Genomic DNA, 24,114 nt, shown 5'->3' on the forward strand with positions numbered 1-24,114 from the left:
AATTAAATCGCTAGTAATATGATTCCGAAACCGCAATCCTTGATTATTAATGAGTCGGTAAATATGCAACTCAATTTGAGTTCGTCCACAGGGCGCTTTCTCTAAAACGACACGCGTAAGACGACCCACCGCTCCCCCCGCGCGAAGTTGATTGGCAGGTGTCCGCGGGGGCCGCGTCCGCGATCTAGAGAATCACAGGAAAAGTATCGACGAAAATGCATCGGTGTGCAGGCCGATGCAACCTGTCAAGTCGCAAGTTCAAGAGCAGGCACGCGTCGCGGCCGCCAGCAGAATTGCCGCAGCCTTCGTGTCGAATGCACGCGAATATCGTACGCGGTCCTTCCAACGTTTTCGCGAGTAACGAGTGTTTGAACATAATTTTTGAACGATTTGTTCTAGAGTGTTTCGATTATTATTATATATATTTTTTAAATAATCAACCAGCCAGCGTTATAATGCGGGAATTAATGAGGTGAGTGTTTTGTAGTTTTGAAATAAAATTCGAATTCAATATTTTTATCCTTGACACGGAATTACCTTTGACCATTGTTGTGGGTTCGCAGTGCAGTTTACGTCCCGCGGTACTTAAATAAAGTACAATAGGTTTTGTAGAGCTTTGTTACTGCCGGTGAGGTGATATTCTGGAAGCGGACATTGAAAAATACAACAATTAAGCTTTTGTAAAATAATTAGATTATTTAAAAATAGATACAGTTTTACGTTCACGTTACTATGATTCATTTAAAATTAGAGTTATACTTTCGTTTCTTTGTATTTTTTACATAGTAGATACGATTTTACTGCCTAACTGGTATTAAGTAGTCAATGCAGACCATGTCGCCTTGGGACATGAGGTCGAAGACTGAAATGCCGCAAAGCAGAATGCATGATTGCTCCACGGGAGATATAGGCAGAATATTTTGATTTTCGTTTAAATTTGATTTTGTATTTCATACGAAATACGAAATCTATCTATCTATCTATATATATATAAAAAAGAATTGCTGTTCGTTAGTCTCGCTAAAACTCGAGAACGGCCGGACCGATTTGGCTAATTTTGGTCTTGAATTATTTATTGAAGTCCAGAGAAGGTTTAAAAGGTAGATAAATGTGAAAATGCTCGGAATTAGATAAAAATAACAATTTTGTTTTGCCTTGGATGTGTCCCCCGTCGGACGGATTCCTTTTGATTGTTTTAAGTTTATTTTATACAAAATTTTAGGTTTTTTATTTATCTTTTTCAAGTACTAAATCTTTTTTAAACAATTTTCTATGTTTTGTTAATTTTTTAACCGCATCAACATACGAATTTTGAATTATGTGTTAAATTGTCACTGTTACCGCGAAAACAAAATTGCATTTGTGATTGTCTTATATAATAATTGTTTTTACGAAGCGAAATCCAAATAAGTAAGTCGACATACAAATTTCCCCGTGCACAAAGCCGGTCGCCCCATGGCCACTCCGCATTACGAACAATGGAAGGCAAAAGATTTCTCATCAAGATATAACATACGTGTGAAATGGGAAATTCAATAAATGGGACTCTTAGTGAATTTTTAAAGAAATTACCTTGCTAGTCTATACTTAATACTATAAAGCTAAAGAGTTTGTTTGTTTGAACGCGCTAATCTCAGGAACTATTACTTCGATTTGAAAATTTCTTTCACAGTTAGATAGTTCATTTATTGAGGAAGGTTATAGGCTATATAGCATCACGCTAAGATAAGAGCACCAATAAAGAATGTTTCAAAATCGGGGTTTAAACAGCTCCTTAGCATTCTATAATTCAAAAATATTTTCTTTCTACGTAAATGAAGAGGTGGGTAAAATTTAGCATTATGTCAAAGTAACTATTCCACGCGGACGGAGTCGCGGGCAAAAGCTAGTATTAATATAATTTTCAACGCATACATACATAATATGTAGGTTAAGAACCAATTTCTCGTTCGTTTATCAATCGAATTTCTTTTTTTTTCCTATAAGAGTACTCTCTAGTAGAGAGTAAGAGTATTCTCAGTGATTTTAGGTGTCCCAACCATCGGTCACCGTTCTCGTCGATTCTGGGGCAGATATCTGGGTTCGATAGGCAACTTCTGAGTTTCTTGCCGGATCTTCTCAATGTATCGCGATTCAGATCCGATGGTCAATTCAGCGAAGCGCCGCTCTTGTTAGGGCTAGTGTTAGCAAATTCTGTCAGGCTGAGTCCTGTGAGCTCGCCTATATATCCGGCGAAACCAGAATAGCCCCTCGAGACTACCAGCAGTTGGCAGGCAATTAAATGAACCATTTTATGAAAGACATCTAATGTTATATTTTAAAGTACTATAAGCTGGTACTGAAATAACGTTTAACTGATTATATCAAATCAAAATATAATGTGTACGTATTACCCTTTATTCCTGGACTATCATCGTCATCATACTATTTGGTTCCGTCGCTTGCTTTTAGAGATCTTATCAATCGCAACCCTCAGGTCAGTTCTAGGGACTCGAGCGCGTACACATATTAAATTTATTATTTTAAAATATAGTTCCTTTTATAATTTCTCGAACCATTACAAAGCGTCTAATGGAAAATGTGGAATTGAAGAATTTGTAAAAAAAAACTATACAGATGTGTGAAATTATATTATTTTTTTAAATAAGCCACAGAGCAGATCTCAGAGTAATAGGGATGAATTAGGTGTGTGTAAATCTAGGCCGTAAGAAGTGGAAATTCATTGCGCGGCCAAAGTTAAAGCAATATATGCTCAGTTAATTAATAAAGTTAAAAAAAAAAAAGAAGTATTTTCTGAAAACCTTCATTGATATATTCGCGTCCCTCCATGTCACGTATTTGTTCGATCGATTGATTGTTTGTTTGGCGTGATTGGTTTGTAACGTGAGTGTTTGGAAATTGGAGAGAGGTCAGCCTGTAAACATGTTAGTGAGGGAGTTAGAGCTAATTAATACCAATAAAATTCGGAACCGACGATCGCCCACTTTTGTCAATAACCAGTGATGTCTCGGTTCAATGTGACTTCGAACCTAAATCTCGAGTAGGATGGTAGCATGCAATTACTGAAGTCTATTGACCCTGGTAACTTAACGCGCATCGCCATTCTTCGAAACTAATAGGAGCCTAACGATTTCTTCTGCGTGTACATCATTAGCGCAATTAAAAACACTCTGACAAGAGTGCCCGATTAAGAAGAAGAACTTACTTAGAAGAAGAACGAACTTTAACATTTGATACACGCCTCTGTCTATCTACAACGTTAAAAAAGTTTGACCGACTCGGTGGTGCAATTCAATTCCCACATCGGGCAAACATTCTCTTAATGAACAGGTTTGCCTACTCTTTGTCTGAGCGTTTATTATCTATGTAAATATTTTAACATATTATTATAGAAAAGTAAAACCTTTATTATTTAAAACTCTTTAGTTTTCAAAAAGGATTTTTCTTCAGTGTCACGAAGTGAAGTCTGTCACTCAGTAAAAATAACGTTCAGTGTCATATAGTTTATTAATACTGTTTACTGTTATTTTTTTAAATCCTAATGAATTTAATTTTTTTTAAAGAGATTAAGGACTTTAAATGTTGTTTTTTATTATACTTAGGTATAACAGAAAACGCAATTAAGCCTTTTATTGTTTATTCATTCTGAATTACTCCATATCATTATACATTTATAAGCTAGTTTATCAGTCTGTGGCACCCATAACGCAAGGAATCCTAAATCGGGGCCCGATGACCGAGCGTGATTTTTCCTAGTTATTATTAATACAATTATTAAAAAAATTGCAGTTTGCAAACACGCAGTCTTATTTCACGGAAGTGAAATTAGAATTTGGTTCACTCATAAATTTCAACTCTATGAATAATGTCTCTAAATTAACAGAATTCTTCACACATGTCTAAAAGCGGCTAGAGACTTTGATCGAGCCGTGCGTCACGATTGTAAAGCTGTTTGTTCGTCTGATTGTTTGTGTAGTGTGACCGCGTGTGTGTGGCCAAGGGATTCCGCGAAATCTGGATACGAGTCGTGTCTTACTGCGGAAACAGTATAGGGTTGGCAGGTTCTAGTTGAATTTTACACAATTTACGGTACATTAGCAAAAAAAAAGTTAATTAAGTAACCGCTTTCATAGATCGCATAAATCTATAGTTTCTACAGGATATTCTAACTATTTTTTCTTAAGCTTAGTTCTTAAATTCGTCTGCTAATAAAAGGTCGCGAACCTCAAACTTTTTGTATCAAGACTGTATTTTGTTACACAAAATATTTTATATAGAAAACCCGATTGACATTCCATCTGAGAGCTAACACGGTCCTTTGCATTTGTTAATGACTCTTTGAGTTATGTAGATCAAAAGATGTTAATACCATAATTTTATATTATTAATTTAATACGACAATAATTTTAAGTTTTTATTTATTTATGCTTATGGTGTTAAGTGGATACTGGAGCCCATAGACATCTACAACGTAAATGCGCCACCCACCTTAAGATATAAGTTCTAAGGTCTCAAGTATAGTTACAACGGCTGCACCATCCTTCAAACCGAAAAGCATTACTGTTTCACGGCACAAATAGGCAGGGTGGTGGTACCTACCCGCGCGGACTCACAAGAGGTCCTACCACCATTAATAATGTTTATCTGCCAACCTTAGAATATTATGTCCCATCATTAGTCGCACATGTCCGACATTACTATTTCGAGAATTAGGATGTAACAACCTCCTTTTAGTGTTTCTTTTTTTTACCTAAGCGAGGTCATTGACATCCATCTATATTGGCTCAAGTATTAGGGAATATCATAGGAATAGCTCCACCGATTTGGCAATCTCTTTCGTTCTTCTCGTCGTTGCGTTGCGTAATTGTCGGAACAGAGTTTGATGAAGGTATGAAAGAATTCTTTGGAAATAATCCACGAGAAAAGTCGGTGTTTTTTGTTTGGGTAAAATCTTTAAAATTTAAAATTTTTGATACTGAGAATCATTACGCAAAATAAAGCCGAGCTAGATGATACTGCTGTCAGCAGCAAACTATCTGATCAATTAGTTGTTAATAAAAATCAGAGTCACTAAACTTTATACTCCGTATGATAATACCAAACGTTGTATGAGAGATCGTAAAATAAACAAGTTAGCTTGTATTACGGACCAATTAAAGTGAGTATTAAAAATTAATGGAATATGATGATATGGTATTTTTTGCTCGCTAACCATTCAATTAAATGCAAATAGCAATCGTGATGTAGTTTAAGTTGTTAGTGAATACTCAAAAAGCTTTTCATTCGTATAAATGACATTTCGTTACATTAAAATTTAAGGGTCCTATCTAACTAAATCTTGTCCTACCATCAGTAATCATGTAATTCTACAAACTAGAGGTCCCGCAGCAGTCGAAATTGGACTATAATTAATTGGAATTGTAGGTTTGTACACTATTATGATTGTAATTTATACTTCTATAATCACAAATTTCGCCAAGACTACACTATAAAAAATATTAACAAAGACAAACCATATTCTATTCTCAATTTAACAACAGACTTCAAGAACAAAAGTTTGTCAATAAATTATTATATATTAATATATCGATTTTGTTCTCCCTAAAATCGTTTTTTTTAATTAGTTGATATCACGGACAGACGATATCACTTCTTTTCTACTGTTAGGCGAATATCGGACTCCTTAGAAACCACCAGCGTGATTTCTGCTGCTCATGTCGAGGCATCAGAATGAAGTCTCATTTGGCACAATTGCTATCCTGGCCCTAAGCTGAAACGCACGAGTAAAAACAAGGAGAATGGTGACTATACCTGTGGAATTACGCGTCCAACTTTCAGTAGTTAAGATCGCTAAGAGCTTAAGGGTTAGGGGGACAATTTTCTAAAATACAGATATAGCACTATAGGTGTATAGTAAGCAATTAAGTCTAGCTTATTTTCTATTAGCTCTAGGTTATGGTCACTCGTAATTTTTTAGACATTTGTTAGATCTGAAATAATTTGCAAAAATACTTTTATATGTAGCGCTCTCCTTTACCTTTTTACAAAACAAAAGAATATTTCGTTTAAGAAATATATTAAAAGAAACATTGCAGAATTGAATGTGTCTGAGAATAATGGGACGCTTAGAAATATTTTACTAGGCGGACGTAACAGCTATTTATTTACTAATAGCTTGAATAGCGGCTTGTAACCATTCCTGTGATGTCCAATACGTCGTCAGGATCGAATTTGGAAATGGTAGCCGAAGAAGGTAAACTTCATTAAAATTCCAAAGTCAAGAAATCGGTATTCCTGGTTTAGTATTACAGCTGTAAAAGTTGCTTGGTCTTGCCTCTGGTATTGGCGAGCAACGGTGATGAATTACCATCAGGCCGACCGTAGCTTATAAGCAAATTAACTTCTAATCCAAAAGCTGTCGTATAACATTGGTGTTCTAATCAACCCCAATAAGCCTCAGAGGTCCAGAGCCAAAACAGCCGTTATTTCTAAACATGACTGTCTGGAATTGTGTTTGATTTGTGACGAGGAAAAAAGACGATAATTAGTTTATACATACATATATTATTTATAATATTATTACAATTGGACCCTAAAAAATCACTTTAAATCCGACCCTGCCAGTGATGTGTAGACGTAGCTAATTTATGTCCATTTCATTTACAAGAGAACCACTATTAGTCGTGTTTAATGTGTTGGGAGAGAATGGAGAAAAGCTATTAAGTCTGCCGCGTTTAGTTAATTGTACAAATACTAATTGTTATTCGTCAAAACAACGGAACTTTTGTACTTGATTACCGTTGTCTTGAACCGTTTGTTCTATGTGTGTGTGTAAGATTATTTAGGACGTTTCCTTGTTCATCGCTATGCGCTTGTTTCTATGCGATCTTTAGGAGTTTGCCAAAAAATAGTTCTAATAGTTTGAGCCTTTTTTTATGAATGAGGGATTACTGGTGGCCCGGAGTCCTCTCCAGTTTCATCAAGACAAGTGGGCGAGCAGAGACTCAGTTGTGAAACCTTTTTGGAAAAATGTGTTTTTTTTCTACCTTTTCTTTGGTAGCCAAGGGACTACTCCAGCGACGCCCGGACGGGTAAAAATGTGATTAAATAATCGTTTTAGTTTAAGTAAATCTTTGATACGTTTCGGATTGTTTTCTTAGTGGTGTCATCATCATCACCATTATTCTCCTGCCCTTCTCCCAGTCACCTGGGGTCGGCACAACATGTTTTCTCCTTCCATACTCCTCTTTCATATACTGTTTCTTCGCTCACTCCCCTCTTACACATATCGTCTTTCACGCAATCCATCCATTTTTTCTTAAGTCTACCTTTTCCTCTAAAGCCTTGTGTCCTATTGCCTATTGTTTTAATAATTTGTTTTTGTCACTGAACGCGCAACATTCTTTAAAAATGAAAGGTAACGAAAAAATAGAATCCCGTAAACTCGGTAACGTACAAAATTTCAATTTTTGAAGTTATACTTCTTTAGGCGCGTTATGAAAAATGTGAGTGAAATTTTACGATGCGCGCGCACCGTGACACAAAATTAAAAGAATGAAGTTGCCCACTAAATCGCTCATTACAATACGACCGACGTAACTTGGCGAGTCTGAATATAGCCGCAGGTGAACTTTCGCGCATGTACACTCGTAAAAAAAAGGTATTATTAGCATTCATTTTTTAGTAATATAAATGACAAAATTATTATTTAATATAATTCATACTAAATATTATTAAACTATTAACGTTAAATATATATTATTTATTATTTAATATTAAAAAAATAAAAATAAAGTATAACTTCTTACGCGCGTACATAAGTACACGCACCCTTTTTTTCTCTCATTTAGCGTAACGCAGTGCTCACATCGCACACACGGTTTGTATCAAGTAGGTTTTTGTACGAAACCGGAGATCGCGTCGCGTGCATACTAAAAATTCTTTTTTTGTAACTCTTTTTGTGCACGAAATGTTAGGACATTGCGGTAAATCGTAGAAAAAAACAATACACTAGTGTTTGTAATTGTAAAAATGTAATGATTATTCGCGCTGTTTTTTTCCATCTTTTCAAGCACTGAAACTAAGTGTATCAAATCATTTAACGAGTCTCATCCATGACTACAAATAATAAAGTGTACTGGTAGTGCTGATTTAAAAAAAAAAGAACTCATTTAATATGAATTCAAGTATTTAAAATTCGATAACAATATGTTAAAGTATTAAAGTCTTAAATTAATTTACTTCGCCTGGTGTAGCTTCACATAATTTTTCATATACCTAACAGAATATATGTTTATTAAAGACATTTACAATCACGACGTTGGCAACAATGACGTCGCGAGAAGCCAATTGCTATGCTAAAAAGACTGTCTCGAATATCAAGCTGTACTTAACAGAGTTAGATAGTTCAGGTGAGGATGTGTATTATATACTCCGGTAACCTTGGGACGTGAGTTTGTTTGTCCACAGAAAAAAGGTAATTAAAAAAAAACTTGTGTTTAATCTGTATTAGATTTTATGTAGAGACTTTCCAAAATAAAACTTTAGTAACAATACGATAAAAACTATATAATATAATTATTCTAAACGTAAGCCTAGTCGTCCGTAGTTACAAAAAAAGACACTTAATCGTCCGTGACTATTAAACTGTAAACTTTTCAAAACGCCGGAAATTATAAAATGAAAATAATAAATGCGAGTATAAACCGTAAATTCGTATTAAAATAATTCTTGCAAAACGTACATACATACCCCCTTATGGTTACGTTCTTATTGTTAAAATCGTGCGCTTAGAGCAGTGATTCTCAACCACTGTTCCGCGGCACTTTTGTGTGCCGCCAAATTTTGGGAATATATAATAATGTTAATATTATTAAATTATATCATTTTAAAAGAAAAATATCTTAAACATGAATATATATTTAAATCCACATAAAAAGAATTATACTATATTTTAGTTTATTTCGTATATTAATTTTTTTTGATAAACTATTTATGCAGTGTGTTGTAGTAAGTAAATAATTTTTATCTTTTTTTTTGTGTGCCGCCAAATTTTGAAATCGTTAAATATGTGCCGCAACAAAAAAAGGTTGAGAATCACTGGCTTAGAGTATCAAAGCGACCGAATTCAAAATAATTCTTGTAACGAGTTCAATACACTATCATCCTGTATGTGCAAATTATGCATACTCTTTAATGATTTCTTTGTTTTGCGCACATTAACTTGTATTTAGAACAAAAAAACAATCTAAGGATAACTGTTGATTTTAATTCTAATTAAGATAAATTACTTCCTATGAGCTGTCACACTATGCGCACTGCAAATGTGCCTAATTAATTAAATTACGTTGTACTGTCAATAACTGTATAGAATGACTTGTCGTGTGTAATTAGAGCAGTACGAGTATTAGATGCTACGGAATTTTTATTTCGATCATATCGAATATTAATATCAAATCATAATATCACTAGATGATGACCGAGCTTTGCTCGTTTTTTTTTATAACGCCATCTTTTGTGTCTTTAAAGCGGTTAGTTGCCCTCAATTAAGAAAAATAGTATTATTATTCGCCAATAGATGTCGGGAAGAGTTGATTATTGAAAACACGAATAAAATAACATTTTCTGAAAATAAATCGTAGCTAGATCGATTTATCGCCCCCGAAATCCTCTGTATACTAAATTTTATGAAAATCGTTGGAACCGTTTCCGAGATTCAGATCATATATAGGTATATTAATATACAAGAATTGCTCGTTTAAAGGTATAAGATAATCAAATCATAAAATATATTTGGTTTAAACGACATTTATCCTTGTTGTTAAAGCTGCGTTTTGTTTGGTGTTGACATCAACAATTTGATGTTTGATACAACAGTTTGATATTTACTGGTGGTAGGACCTCTTGTGAGACCGCGCGAGTACGTACCACCACCCTGCCTATTTCTGTCGTGAAGCAGAACTGCGTTTCGGTTTGAAGGGCGGGGCAGCCGTTGTAACTATACTGAGACCTTAGAACTTATATCTCAAGGTGGGTGGCGCATCTAAGTCGTAGATGCCTATGGACTCCAGTAACCACTTAACACCAGGTGGGCTGTGAATTCGTCCAACCATCTAAGCAATAAATAAATAAAAGTTTTTTTGTTATGGTATTTTTTACAAAATTTTATCTTTAAATAGTTCTTCTGTAAAGTTGTAAAACTGTCGCTTCAACCAAATAACATTTCACTCCTCGATAATAATATGTTGTACCTATACTACTTTTTTAATTAGTTGCCCAGCCTATTTCTGATTCGAAACAATCACGTATTTCTGTTTAAAAGGTTGATGTTGTATCAACGCAATTGAGAATTCGACTATATTTCAATTTGTATAGAGGTGGGCGACTGCATTCACGTGTCGTGTAGGATTCAAACCACTGCGTGGGCTGTAAGTTATCTAAGCAGAAATACATAATATTATGTTAAATTAATTAAATAGAAACCGATTTCGTAACCGGGCTTATTAAAGTTCTTTTCCTTGGTTTATTCAATATGGCAATCGGATTCGTGCGATGCCGTTGCCGCCAGCGTCAAGTAGATTAGAGTAGTAGAAGTAGATACGTACCTACTCTGTTAACTTAACAAGACGTCGTCCATCGGAACGAAATGCAGTTGATTTAGAGATCTAAACCAAAATTAACACTAAATTAACAAAATAAAGCAATTGACACAACCTCACTCCTCGCGTGCCCGTTAAAAATTTCTTTGTTATTCTGAAATGAATACCATTTTTTTTTGTATAACATTGTGGCCAAAATTTGATTTTATAACCATGTAATGATTCCCTGTAACTATCACTAATTGTCGTCTAAAAGTATTTATTTCATAATTGAACATTAGAGTTCATCCATACTACATGGAGCCACTGCGTTCATCCACAGTGCGTTTTCAGAGCTCTTTTTTGCCACGTACTATCCGGCTTTGGAATGAGCTCCCCTCCACGGTGTTTCCCGAGCGCCAGTACATATCCTTCTTCAAACGAGGCTTGTGGAGAGTACTTAACGGTAGGTAGCGGTTTATCTCTGTCCCAGGCATTGCTGAAGTCCATGGGCGATGGTAACCACTCACCATCAGGTGGGCCGTATACTCGTCTGCCTACACGGGCAATAAAAAAAAGAACAAAAAAATTAGTTTCCGTATTCTTTTCTTCATAAAGGTTATAAAGATAATTATGGCCTGGTAACGAGAACTTTCAGCCAAAAAATATACATAAACACCATCGGAGGAAATGGAAAAGACGTGACACTCCGGAAACAATACAAGTTTTAGTCTCATGACGCCGTTTACAGTTAAAATGGAAACAAATTGTTATAATGCAAAAGGCATGAGAATTCTCAGATATAATAACTGTATTTCTTTCCGTTTTTTTGTCCTCAACAAAGGAATGCTTCAGCATACAAAATCCGTTGCTTGACTTCATTTCAATTCGTTGTTATTATTTGCATTAGTTACACAATAGATTTGTTATCTGTATTTGTTGTAGCAATACCTAAAACTGCTATCTCATTTAGATTTTATGAGCAGTTACTGCGCTATTATTGATTTCCTATCTCTATTTTCGTGTTTTCTCTTCCCTTTGGTTCTCTTGGTTTCATCGACGTTAAAATATTATAAACAGTGCAGTATTCTCAAGATTTTGATACAATCGAGTCGCTGCTTGCCCAACAGCAAGCATTTGCTTGTAATTCTGTTTTTGCATTTTAAGTCGAGTTGCAACGATGAATAATAGCTTTAAACAAATCCGATTTTATAAGCATCGAATTCCGTAGACTACGCATCAGTGTGAAATCCCTGTGAGATGTGAATCGTCTTTCAAAAAGGTCGACACTTATTCTACACTCTGAACATGTTTTAAATGTTTTAATGCCCTCTAAATAGTCCACAGATAAAAGTGTCGTTTCAGATATAAAATCTAGGTATACCTTCGTTCCCCAGTAAATTAAGATGGATAGCGAAAGCAAGTCTGTGATTGTAGATTCGGTTCTTGCTTGTATTAGTCAATTCAAATCAAATCAATTTTTTTTTATTCAACATAAATGAAAGTACATACTTGTTGAACGTCAAAAGAACTACCGCCAATTCACAAGAACTAGCCTCCGTCCTGAGAAGAATTGGCAAGAAACTCAGCGGGCATGTCTTTTTTTTTTAATATTAGATTTTTTTTTAAATATTAGATTTTTAGTATTAACAACATTAGTATGCACAAAATTCTATTCAATTTGAAGTGCGTTCTAAGAGTGATGAACGTTACGTTCTACGAGTGGTCGGTTATTATCAAACTTTCATTAACATAAAAAGAAAGAAAAAAGAAATACAATTAACAGCTTTAAAATATCGAACTAAAAATTCATTATAAATCTTGTTGATTGCGTTGTCAAAGTGAAAATTGTGTTAGAATATTGTCATTTTATCATCGATCCTTGATACATGTGTAAATATTTAAATGAATTATACGCTTGGAAGTTAGTGAAAATTACTTTCAAAGATTCCGTTGCACGGATTGGCGTAGAGGTCAAGCTAATAAAAGGCCGATAAAACTCAGGCTTGTTCCGTTTACCGTTTCAATACAAACCTATGGCCTTAAAGAAACATTATCCTTAACTCAATTACTAAGAAAATGGCTTGTAATTAGCCGTCATTTCGACGGTTTATGATGTCTCCTAACCTCTACTCTTACTTCATTAGGAAACATCGATCGAAAAATTTCGCGCTAATCCTAACCCCATAGACAACACGTAGGGTGTTTATTTTTTCATGTCAGGCTTACGAGATTACAAAAAAACGCACTGCTTAATCTGTACCTGAAATATACTGATAATCTTTACTAATATTTTGGCTATGTCGATTTACAATATCAAACTCGTTTTGTGTTACGACCTAGACTCAACATGCATCAGCCCGCTGAGTTTCTCGCCGGATCGTCTCGGCGGGTCGCGATTCCGATCCGGTGGTAGATTCATTCGCAGCTTTTAGCAAATCCCACCCCTCCTGGCTGAGCCTTTGCTCGCCCACCTGTCCTGGTGAAACTGGAAAGGCCTCCGAGTAATCCTTCAATCATAAAAAAAATTAAATATAGTAGTATCATGTCAAAATAAATTCCCACACCCACAGACACGTTCTAAAAATATACGTATACGTTCCTACTACAAGCAAACAAATTGAAGTGCACTTATACACTTACACTGAATCATTGAGAACTACTCATTTTACAATAGAATACTTTCTCAAACTATGTCTTTGACATGTTAATCCTACTAGAATGTTGTCAATGTGTAGAATATGTTACCGGAGCTCATGAACTGCATTAAATAAATGTGGTTACTTACCTTGAGGCATGAGGTCTAAAAATTGTATTGTACTATAGATACCACTTCGCCTATGTCCGCCGCAAAGCAGTAAGGCGCTCCGGCTTAAAGGGCAGGACAGCCGTTGTACTATGCACACAATTGAGCACTTAATTAGGGTAGGAGAATTCAGGTAGTCATACCTTATAAAGCCTCGCAACCATTAAAATCTCCTTCATGAGTTTCGCCTTCACAAGTCAATCCAAACAAAAACTGTCATAAATTATAATATAATAGCTCTTTATTCGTGCATAAATCAATATGCGAAAAAAAGACTAAAGGACCTTTCTAATATAAATTAAATTGAGGCTTGAATAGCTTTAATTTAATACGGGAAATGGTTAACAAGAAGTGATACAGCTGTTTATAGACATTTTACAACGCGTCCTATTAAGGAGCATTGAGTTGTACTGTTAGCATTTACAAGTTCTTGTTGAACGTTGGCTGTATGTAAGTAGGGTAATGTTTTGTAAGGAATCGGCGGGAAGTTTTTTTTTTTTTTTAAATAGTCTTCTAAAAAAGAGCTAAGGTAAAACTGTTTTTTATTTAATTTTTGTTAACCTCACGACGTTTTTCTAAGTGAACCGATTTTTAGGTTCTTTTTTTTTTAATTTCCTATCTTAATCTGACCAGTAGTTTTTTTGCTATCCTTAATAATGCATATTTAATTGATTTCGGCTACATTGATGATAATCTCATTTTATTTTATTGAAGTCAGTTTTTCTATGAGTTGCCTGTATACAGCTGCTGCTCTTGAAAATTTTAGCATGAAATCATACTCACTCTGACCGGCGCCATTTTGGCGGGCTCCAGATAACCTGCCGACCGAGAGGGCTAGTGGTTGTGGTGCCGACGACCACCGGTCCGGCGTCCCGAGGGGAACGGTGATGGGAGAGATGTGCTCCGCACTAAGCGCTTCGTTCTCTCCCCTTAGCCTTTTCATGAGTTCTGTCTCATGCATCACAAAACAACATCATAATGGTCACATTGGTGTGAGTAATAAAACTTGCTGCATAGTTTATTGGATTGAGTTGAGATTTACTACCGGCACTATGTTAATGCTTCTGGCTCAGTACGACCAAGTTACTTACCATAGAAGGCGCGCAAGTCGTTAGAAAATAATACATTTGGCGCTGATCGCAACGCTGCGTGGTTGGGATCCACAATTAGAAACGAAAGAAAGTACATATTTTCGTATAATGAAAATTAAAATCTACTTATTTATTCAACGCGTGCGTCAAACTTTCGTGTCGTCATGAAGAAATTCAGTTTCATGAGTCAGTTTCAGAAAAAAAAGAAACTTTTACAATGACAAAAGATTTTTACATACACTGAATATTTAAAATCGCTAGTTGATTTATTTACATTTAATTAAGGTGTTCTCGTTTGTTAAATGCGTTAATGATTTCAATGATCGTGGACGCGATGACGCTTTTTTGCGTGCAAACGCGATATGTGTCACTTTTTATTGACAGAAAAAAAATGACAGATTGACAGCGCGAAGCCGGAAAGCGACGCTATATCGAGTTGTGTAGGTACAACATTTGGATGTAATTACAAAAATTTTAAATACTATTTATGACGAATCTTTTTTTATGTTTCACTGACTCGGTGGCGCAGTGATTAAAGCCCCTAATTGTTGTGGCGATGATCGTGATTTCGATTCCCGCATCGAACAAACATTCTTGTAATGAACAGTGTGCTTAGTGCGAGTTTTTTAACTTTCTCGATAGCGTAAAATTTAGCTTATAGTTGTACGGAATGGGATCGTTTGCCTACGTTTGCCGCTAGGGGCGCTGTTCCAACTGCATACAAATATGAGCTAACTTTTACGCTATCGAGAACGTTAAAAAACTCGCACTAAGCATACTGGTTATTTTTTTTGTGTCTGGGTGTTTATTCAAATATATATACGAATATATATGTATCTTTGATTCGTATAGTACATGGAATCGTTAGTTTTTACCAAAAGTAATTTTAATTAAAAACCTAATGTAATATAAACATCGGATAATTTTGTAGTAGCTCAATTAAATACATTATGAAATTGTCGAAAACGTCGGGTTATCGACATTAAGTTCAATCAAAATAAGTCCATATTGGACATTATGTAGCTGACCTTGAGGATGTACCGACAAAAATCGAGAAACCGGTTTTTTAAATAAAAATAAATAAACCGGTCCCGGAACCGATCCCGTTCCAGTGTAACGGTCTGCGGCTGAGATCGGGAGACAAAAAACCGGCCCTTCCTTTTGTGGTGGATCTGTGGAGGTTTCTCCGGCTTTCCTTTTCTCAATTCTAGGATGACCTAGTTGATTTCTAGGAATGATGTTTCTTTTTTATAATAAATAATAATGTTTAATAATAAATATGTGGCACGATCCTCTGTTACTTTTATAGTTTTTGATAAACATAGTGAATGAATATCCTTTGCTAGATGAGAATTTAATCAATAAAACATAAAACTCTAAGACTAAGGTATCAAGAAGTTGTTTAAAAAAGAATTAAAATACTATTATTGTTTGACTTATTGTGAGCCAAATCGACTACATACTACCACTTGACACTAGAAGGCCATGAGCCGATAGGCTCAACTACAAAAATAAAAATCTTAAATCCAATTTTTCAATTCAATTCGTTTTTACGTTTTGTTGTTTCGCTAAATTAACGGCTATGTAAAAAACGAACAATTTTATTCTAACGCGCACTGAACCATGAAAATTATGTGCATCTAATAAGCTCGGTAAAGTTAAATGTCTACGATATAGTTCAAAGAACTCGTAGCGAAATAACCGTATCAGAACGTAAACATTCACATGATCCGTGAGAATATTCGAAATACTAGGACTACTAGTGCTTACTAGTACTGTCACTTGCCAACCGGCGATAATAGAAGAGGACGCCAAACGTTTTTTTCCTTAACATTTCCGTGGAATAATAAGTAGATTCATTTGTATGTTGAAAGCTAGGTGCGTTGTTGTTTAGAATTAGTAATGGTACCGTCAAATAGATTCCGAAGCGGTTTCTTTACGATCTTATAAATGGTCGGCTTTTATAGTCTGAGGATAATATTGACGTAAGTATACCACAGATAAAAAAAAACTGAGGTTATGTTAATATTTACGCGGTACCGCTAGTCTGAAATTCGAATGGGAATAATAAATAATAGGTATTTACTATAAGATTTATGTGTTTGATTAATGCTCGTTAAGTTTTGGTCTAAACGTTTTATGATTTTTAATTTGATTCATTAGTGGCGGAGTCGATATTTTAATTTGTTTCGTAAAATAATGGAGCTCCCGTAAAATTGGTTTCTTGTTAGCTGGTTATCAAAATTATTTAGTGCTTTCTGTTCATTCGGAACTATTTTGGGTCGTTCGAGTTGTGGATGGTACCTCATCTAGCAAATCGTTTATGACTTTTGGGCAGCAGAGTTATTCGTTTGTCCCGTCTGTTATATCGTATGTTTTATTCCAGAATGTTCGATGACCGCTATTCTCACGGGAGTCTTAAAGAAACGATATTTGTTTGGTTCGTTTGTTTTTAAAATAGAAGAAAAAATTAAGCTGAGTGTGCACATGTGAGGATACGAACCTTTCCGCCTGCCGCTATTTGAACAAGACATACTATTTAAACAGTTCTTTAAATGTGATTGTGTAATGAAGAAAAGAGACTAAGTACTAAGTATAGTTAAGGTTATTATCACAATATGAACTTCTAATGTTATTGGCCTTTTGTACGAATACTTTATTGTCCAATTAATTACTTATCAGTAGGTACCTTAAAAAATCTACTTTCGCAAACATATAATATGAGTCCGAAAAACTTTCTCGTTTGAGTGAATGATATTTTGCATGCGCGTTACACACACACACACACAGACACACACACAGACGGATTCAGTTTAAAATTATCAGTCAGCTTTAATCTTTTAACATAGAAACAGATCTATTCATACACAATACACTGTACTCTAATTAAGTAAATAAATTAATAGTCTTTGTGATAATATTGCGTATCACTTGTGGTATTAATACATACAATAGAGCTCTATTTTCACCTAGTTTTTAGAGATCACTATATCAGTCTCAATTGTATTAGATTAAATGCTCTCCTAACTTGTGCCGTGACTGTGTGGGATACCCTAAAATAGTAATCCTACTACTCCTATCCATCACTTCTCGTGGGCGTTGTAAAAGATTACTAAGATAATCATCGGATTATAATCAATGGAGAGCAGCGTTGTCTGAATATTCTAGTGACATGCGATCTTTAACCGAAATGATTTTTTATGTGATTTTATGACCTGGTAACTAGGACCTTTTGGTTATGTCTTGTTTTAATTTATATTCTTAATTTTATGAAGAATGAATGACATGGAGTGAAATGAAATGAAATGAAGATGATTAAATTGAGACATTAATCAACTGGGATAAAATTAAATGAAATGAGATGATGTGGGATGAGATATAATCTCAGTAAGATAGTAGGTTTTTACTGAGATTTTTTCAGTGGATTTTTGGAGGATCCCGATAAGTTATGTCCAGCGACTTTGTTTCATTTTCCTACATTTGTACACAACTTCACTCCTAGCGTTCCCGCCAAATAGTTCTCAACCGAAATGAACCTATATGTAATTTAAGTTCACATGTCACTGTCGCGAAGTAGTAGTCATGGCATTTGGTTCGTTTTTTTTTTCGTATCTAAGCTTAGCCTTAGAGGACTATGCCAGCGTAGCCGAACGAGGTCTGGTTCGAAGTGTAGCTCGTGGTGAAGGGCGGTATTCACACTGTCTCAGGGTTCCCATAACTGATTTTGAAGAGGTGGAGCGTCGGCACATTCACAAATCGATTTTCACTTATAATGAGTTTCCGATATTTTGTCGCTGTTCCAAGTACTTCCAAGCGCCATAGTAAGAACCCGTTAAATAATAGTGTGTAATAATCGCGAAAGTTTAAGCCGTGGTGATTACGAAACTTCTGGAATTCTCGTAGGTCGTGTTTCGTTCACCGTTATCGATATTGTCTGAGTCGCTTTTTATTTCATCTGCAAATTTCAAATCTCACTTTTTGCATGGCTTTCTCTCCAAAAATCCAAAAATTTATTCAAACAAAAACGGTATTATTTTTCACTATTATATAGTCTATTTTTCTTTGCCATTAATAGGCAGGCGAGTTAGCGATAAGTAAAAAACACCATTTCAGTTTTTCTGTGCTGTTTTTTCTCGCGGTAATCATTCCTCAAGCGATGTTTTAAATACGCTCGAAGTCTGTGAATGAAATTTCGATTTTTCCGTAACCTCCACAAAAGAGATTATGCTCTACACAATTAGTCAGTCAAATTTAGAATTCGAAAATAATAGGTGCATTTTTTTTCCAACAAAGAGGATGTAATTATTTCCTTAGCCGGAACAGTAATAAACGCTGCCTTACTTAGTAAAGTAACGAAAAGAAGATTCGCTTTTAAGTTAAGAATATATCGACGCTTGAAAGGCAAACGTGACTAAGCGAAAATGCGTGAACTTTACAGTAGATAGAATAATTTCAAGTTGAAATACCTGAAAAAAATTATATTTTAACGAATCTAGCTGTAGGATTGAAATGATTTTAATATACCTAGAAATATATTTTTTTTGACCATCGAATATGATTATTGCTTATCATTTATGTAAAGCAGTTATTGTCGCTTAGTCACGTTTGCCTTTCAAGCGTCGATATATACCTACTATGGGGTTCGGAAGTTCATATTCAGTGACATCTAAAAACGATGACAGTTGGCGGGCTTCTCTCGCATCAAAAAACTATAAACATATTCTACTATTTAAAAAAATGGATCCAGCAAAGAAGACTACTCCCCAGGTTAGAGCTCCGTGAGTTCACCTACTCGCAGGGCGAATCTAGTATAACCCCTCGAGGTAACTAGATTAGGTAGGATAAAAAAAGAGACTAGTTTATAAAAAGAACGATCGATTACTTTCATTCTATAATTTTCAATTTTACAGAATTACCAACTGTCGGGAATGGAACGTGATAGTAGTGTGTGTGTATACATGGGTAGGTCGCTCGTATTGCCATATCTGCTTTGAAGCAGCCAACCATACGTTCCAATTTAATGGTCAACGACGTCAGTCAAGCAACACATATTAGAATACAACACACATATGCCTGTGGCATAAATACAGCATAAGCTTTAGAAGTCGTCGTGGCCTAACGGATAAGACGTCCGATGCATTCGCGTTAAGCGATGCGCCGATGTTCGAATCTTAGGCGGGTACCAATTTTTCTAATGAAATATGTACTCAACAAATGTTCACGATTGCCTTCCACGGTGAAGGAATAACATCGTGTAATAAAAATGAAACTCGCAAAATTATAATTTGCGTAATTACTGGTGGTAGGACCTCTTGTGAGTCCGCGTGGGTGGGTGCCACCGCCCTGCCTATTTCTGCCGTGAAGCAGTAATGCGTTTCGGTTTGAAGGGTGGGGCAGCCGTTGTAACTATACTAAGACCTTAGAACTTACATCTCAAGGTGGGTGGCGCATTTACGTTGTGGATGTCTATGAGCTCCAGTAACTACTTAACACCAGGTGGGCTGTGAGCTCGTCGACCCATCTAAGCAATAAAAAAAAAAGTGATATAAAATTAATTAACAATTCCTAAGAGCTATTAAGAATTGGTAATTTTACTATTTGGTTCTTTTTACGATTTTATAGATTTTTTAGTTATTTGTATCCAGTTGTCGACTACAATAGGAAAATCGATAAAACGATATTAATCGCTTTTTTACAGAATATCAATTCGTTTTGCCTCAATTTTTGACAACCAAATTAAAAATACGTGTTAATATTTGTTCAGTGAAGACGGTGTTTAGTTATTTAATGCTTTTTATGAACTGAGTTCTTTGTAAAGTTGTACCTTTAAATAGGAAACAGGGTTAACGTACACTAAAAAAAATATTTACATTTAAATTATTTAAAAACCAGCATGTAAATAGTGACTTAATATTCAATTGTCCCTACATTCAATATACGTTTGCATAAATGAAAACTAAACGATAAAATTATATTAAAACAATTTCTATTTGAAATAGCAATTCTTTTGACAAATTTTCAGTTTTATTCACGAACGGACAAATAGTGGGATTATTTCATTTGTGGTGTAAACACAATGTAACTTAAACATATTACAAGTTCCCAATCATACTATGAGACCGTCGGTGCAAACAAGTAATTTCGGTATACTGGAGGTCGGTGGATGTTCGTTTCTTTCAAAATGGTAAGCCCGAGATTATAACTGCAACCTTCACATTAAATTATTAACGCATCATCAATGTCGACCACCGCAGCTTCCGCACTTATCAATAACATCAATAATAGTCGTCTCACATCGAGCCAGCATCTCAGCATAAAAATTTTTATTTACATATTTCTTCGTCTTCAACGAACCACTAAGCATTGGCGGTCGGCCCGCACGGATAATACCGTCCTGTTAGTTTTCATCCTGTTAGTTTTTATCGAGAAGAAATCTGGTTTAACTCAAATTGCGTGTCTTGATCGGCAACAGAGTTTATTGTTTTTTTTTTTTTGTGTAGAGAGCCATATTAAAAACTTTGAAACATTTAGTGCCGTCGATCTCCAATGAGCGTTAAAACTTACACTTCGATTTCACGAGTCAAAACTGTCACGATTCGACCTTTTTTCGCCGTTTCTTTTTTTTGGTAATTCAAAATAAATGCACCGAAGAGGCTTTACGTTCTCGTTTTACAGTTGTCTCGTAGACGACATGACACGAACTCTGGTCGCAGTCCGTGTTTTCTGTTAATGGAGCCTTTTCTGCACGCATACCCCACAGACACAGCCCACTGAGTTTCTCGCCGGATCTTCTCGCGATTCCGATCCGGTGGTAGACTCTGCGAAGCACTGCTCTTGCTAGGGCTAGTGTTAGCAAATTCTCTCAGGCTGAGCTTGTGAGCTCACCTACCCGACCGGGCGTAGCTAGAATAGCCCCTTAAGCTACCAAAGAATAAGCAAGGAACAAAAAAAGTACGCATATTACAATTCTGTTTATTTCGGGCGCAAAACAGTCGTGTCTTCCGATAGGCAGAGTACCTAATGCAACCGCTAGTACAATAAAATTTAAGCTTATATTTTGTCTATTGTACCTAGTAATCTCGAGGGGTCATACTAGATTCACTGAGCGAGTGAAGCTCTGTAGTCGTGTCTTCCATTAACGGTGCTTTTAGGCACCACAAGCACCGGTCACCGTCCTCGTCGAACCCGTCGCTTGCGACGAAGGGCTCGACGAGCGAACTAACCCATAGACACAGCCCACTGAGTTTCTCGCCGGATCTTCTGAGTGGGTCGAGTTTTCGATCCGGTGGTAGATTCTGCGAAACACTGCCCTTGCCAGGGTCAGAGTTAGCAACACTCCGGTTTGAGCCCCGTGAGCTTACCTATACACGTTAGGGCCAAGCTGAAATAGCCTCTCAAGGCTATCAGCATAGGTAGGAAAAAAAAGTCGTGTCTCAAGATTGCTCGCGGGATTCTATTCTAAGGCTCATCCACGGCAAAAGAAAAGCATTTACTAACATACAACTAAAACGATATATTCGTTGTTGTTTGAATAACTAAACATCTAGAATTATAATTGCGCTGCATACCTTTTAAATCGGAACATACGGAACGGAATGACGCCAAACATTGGGTTTGTAGTACTTTGTAGGGACCACAAATGTCCCCATAGCAATTGTTAATATGTATGTGTTAGCGATAATTATATTGCAGTGATGCTACGTCAGTCTCGGGATTGTCGGGCTGTCGATAGCACGTTAAGTTATCATCTCAATGTACTTTATTTACTTAACTGAACACGTGTCTTATTAATCCTTGCCCTATATAGAGACTCAACAGGTTCTTCTATTAATGTCTAAATTACAAAGAGCTTATCATCAACAATCTACTAATTGTAATCGAAGTTGCGCTATCTATTGAAAGTCCAGTTAATAGGGTCATTAAATAGATTTTTTTTATTGCTTAGATAGGTGGCCGAGCTCACAGCGCACCTGGTGTTAAGTGATTAATGGATAAATGCGCCACCCACCTTGAGATATAAGTTCTAAGGTCTCAAGTATAGTTACAACGGCTGCCCCACCCTTCAAACCGAAACGCATTACTGTTTTCCGGCAGAAATAGGCAGGGTGGTGGTACCTACCCAATTTATTATTAACTTTCATTCAGAAGTTTTGCTTTTGTTAATTAATATCTAACTAATCATAGATCTCATAGAGTGATTTTCTCTAAAGCGCCTGAATCATAAATTTTCTCCATTAGCCATTCTAAGAAGTACACACGTTTCACCTTTGCCGATAACGAACACGGCATGTCTTGTTTTTCATAGTAAAAACTAGACGAATGTTCATTGAACTGTTAGACTTGTTGTGGGGCATTGAAGGAACTACATTGTTACACGGAACTTTGATTATAACGTCGAATAAAACATTGGGAATGCGCATAGAATGAGAATAGATAATATTTTTTTTTTTTTATCATTGATTGAAAAACTTTTTCGAGAAACTGGGTAGTGGATTAATTATATCAAACCTTCTTTAATGAAAACTCATCAATTATCAATATTTTAAAACAAATATGTTCGATTTTTGTTTGCCCTATTATGACGTTATCCTTGGCTTAATTTAAACAGATACCGCTATTAATATACTCTGTGTACGACTAAAACGTTTTTTGTAGCCTTATTGATAGCCACAAACAACTTTTAAACTCTAAGCATAAGGGGGTCATGACTTGAGCATTTTTAAGACTTAATATTCATCAAGGCGGCTAATAACAATCTGTACGTACATGTTTCCAGAGATATACATAGTGGTTAGCTAGAAATTTAAAATAATAAATTATCTGGTGACATTGATAGAAAGCTGAAAGGAGTACAATGTCAAAGATTAATTTTTTTTAGGCAACGACTCCGCTTTTTATACTTATTGCTGATGATGTCGTCACATTGAAAGCGATGACATTTTCAATTAATTATTGTTAAAGAACTACATGAACTATGAATCTTGAAAAAAATTTTTTTTACTGTTTTTTTAGCTCAACCAGTTTTTTAAATCAATTTCTTAAATCAATATTTATATTTATATTTAATTGAAAAGGTAAAGGAAAGATGAATTAATTATTATCATAGACTTTATTATTTCTTGTGCCAAGAGTTTCAATTCCATTCTAAGATAGTAATCATAATTCTTACACTACATAGTTTTAGCCTGTACTAGTCGCACTTCAGAAAGTTGCAAGATAAAATGTTGCGATGTTGTTTATCTCACGATCGATACGTGGGCTTTTTTCTTTATTAAATTCAAGTAAATTTTCACTCGGCGACATCGTTTGACATGTTGTCTCGTCTTGGCTAATCTGTAAGTCGCTGTGCTCGGACACACTCGAGAATTTCCCGTTGCGTGCGAAACAATGAAGTTGAGTTTATTTTAATAAGCAATTCGCTTAGTAATAATCAATTTAATAGATCGATTTTTTTTCGATGTGTAATCGAAACCTTGGATTGCAATTGAATAAAAATATTTATTTAATTTTATATTAATACATTTATATAAATCAACATTTGTTAATTTACAAAAATATACAACCCAAATGTTTTATTAATAAATAAGAAATCAAAATAATTTAACATAAATCAACTCACACAGTAGAACAAATTTTCCAA

General features: G+C 35.4%; 1 protein-coding gene across 1 annotated transcript in view; it reads left to right on the top strand.

Annotated features, from left to right (window-relative positions):
• Positions 1 to 255: 255 nt before the first annotated feature.
• The window catches only part of LOC114245420 (uncharacterized), a 63,399-nt gene continuing 39,540 nt past the window's right edge, over positions 256 to 24,114 (top strand). The window contains exon 1 of the mRNA XM_028177581.2: positions 256 to 472. Coding sequence (XP_028033382.2) covers positions 315 to 472 — 158 coding nt within the window. The 5' untranslated portion in view covers positions 256 to 314. The remainder of the gene's footprint in view (positions 473 to 24,114) is intronic.

Source organism: Bombyx mandarina, chromosome 17, assembly GCF_030267445.1.
Source record: "Bombyx mandarina strain Sakado chromosome 17, ASM3026744v2".
NCBI classification, from domain to species: domain Eukaryota; kingdom Metazoa; phylum Arthropoda; class Insecta; order Lepidoptera; family Bombycidae; genus Bombyx; species Bombyx mandarina.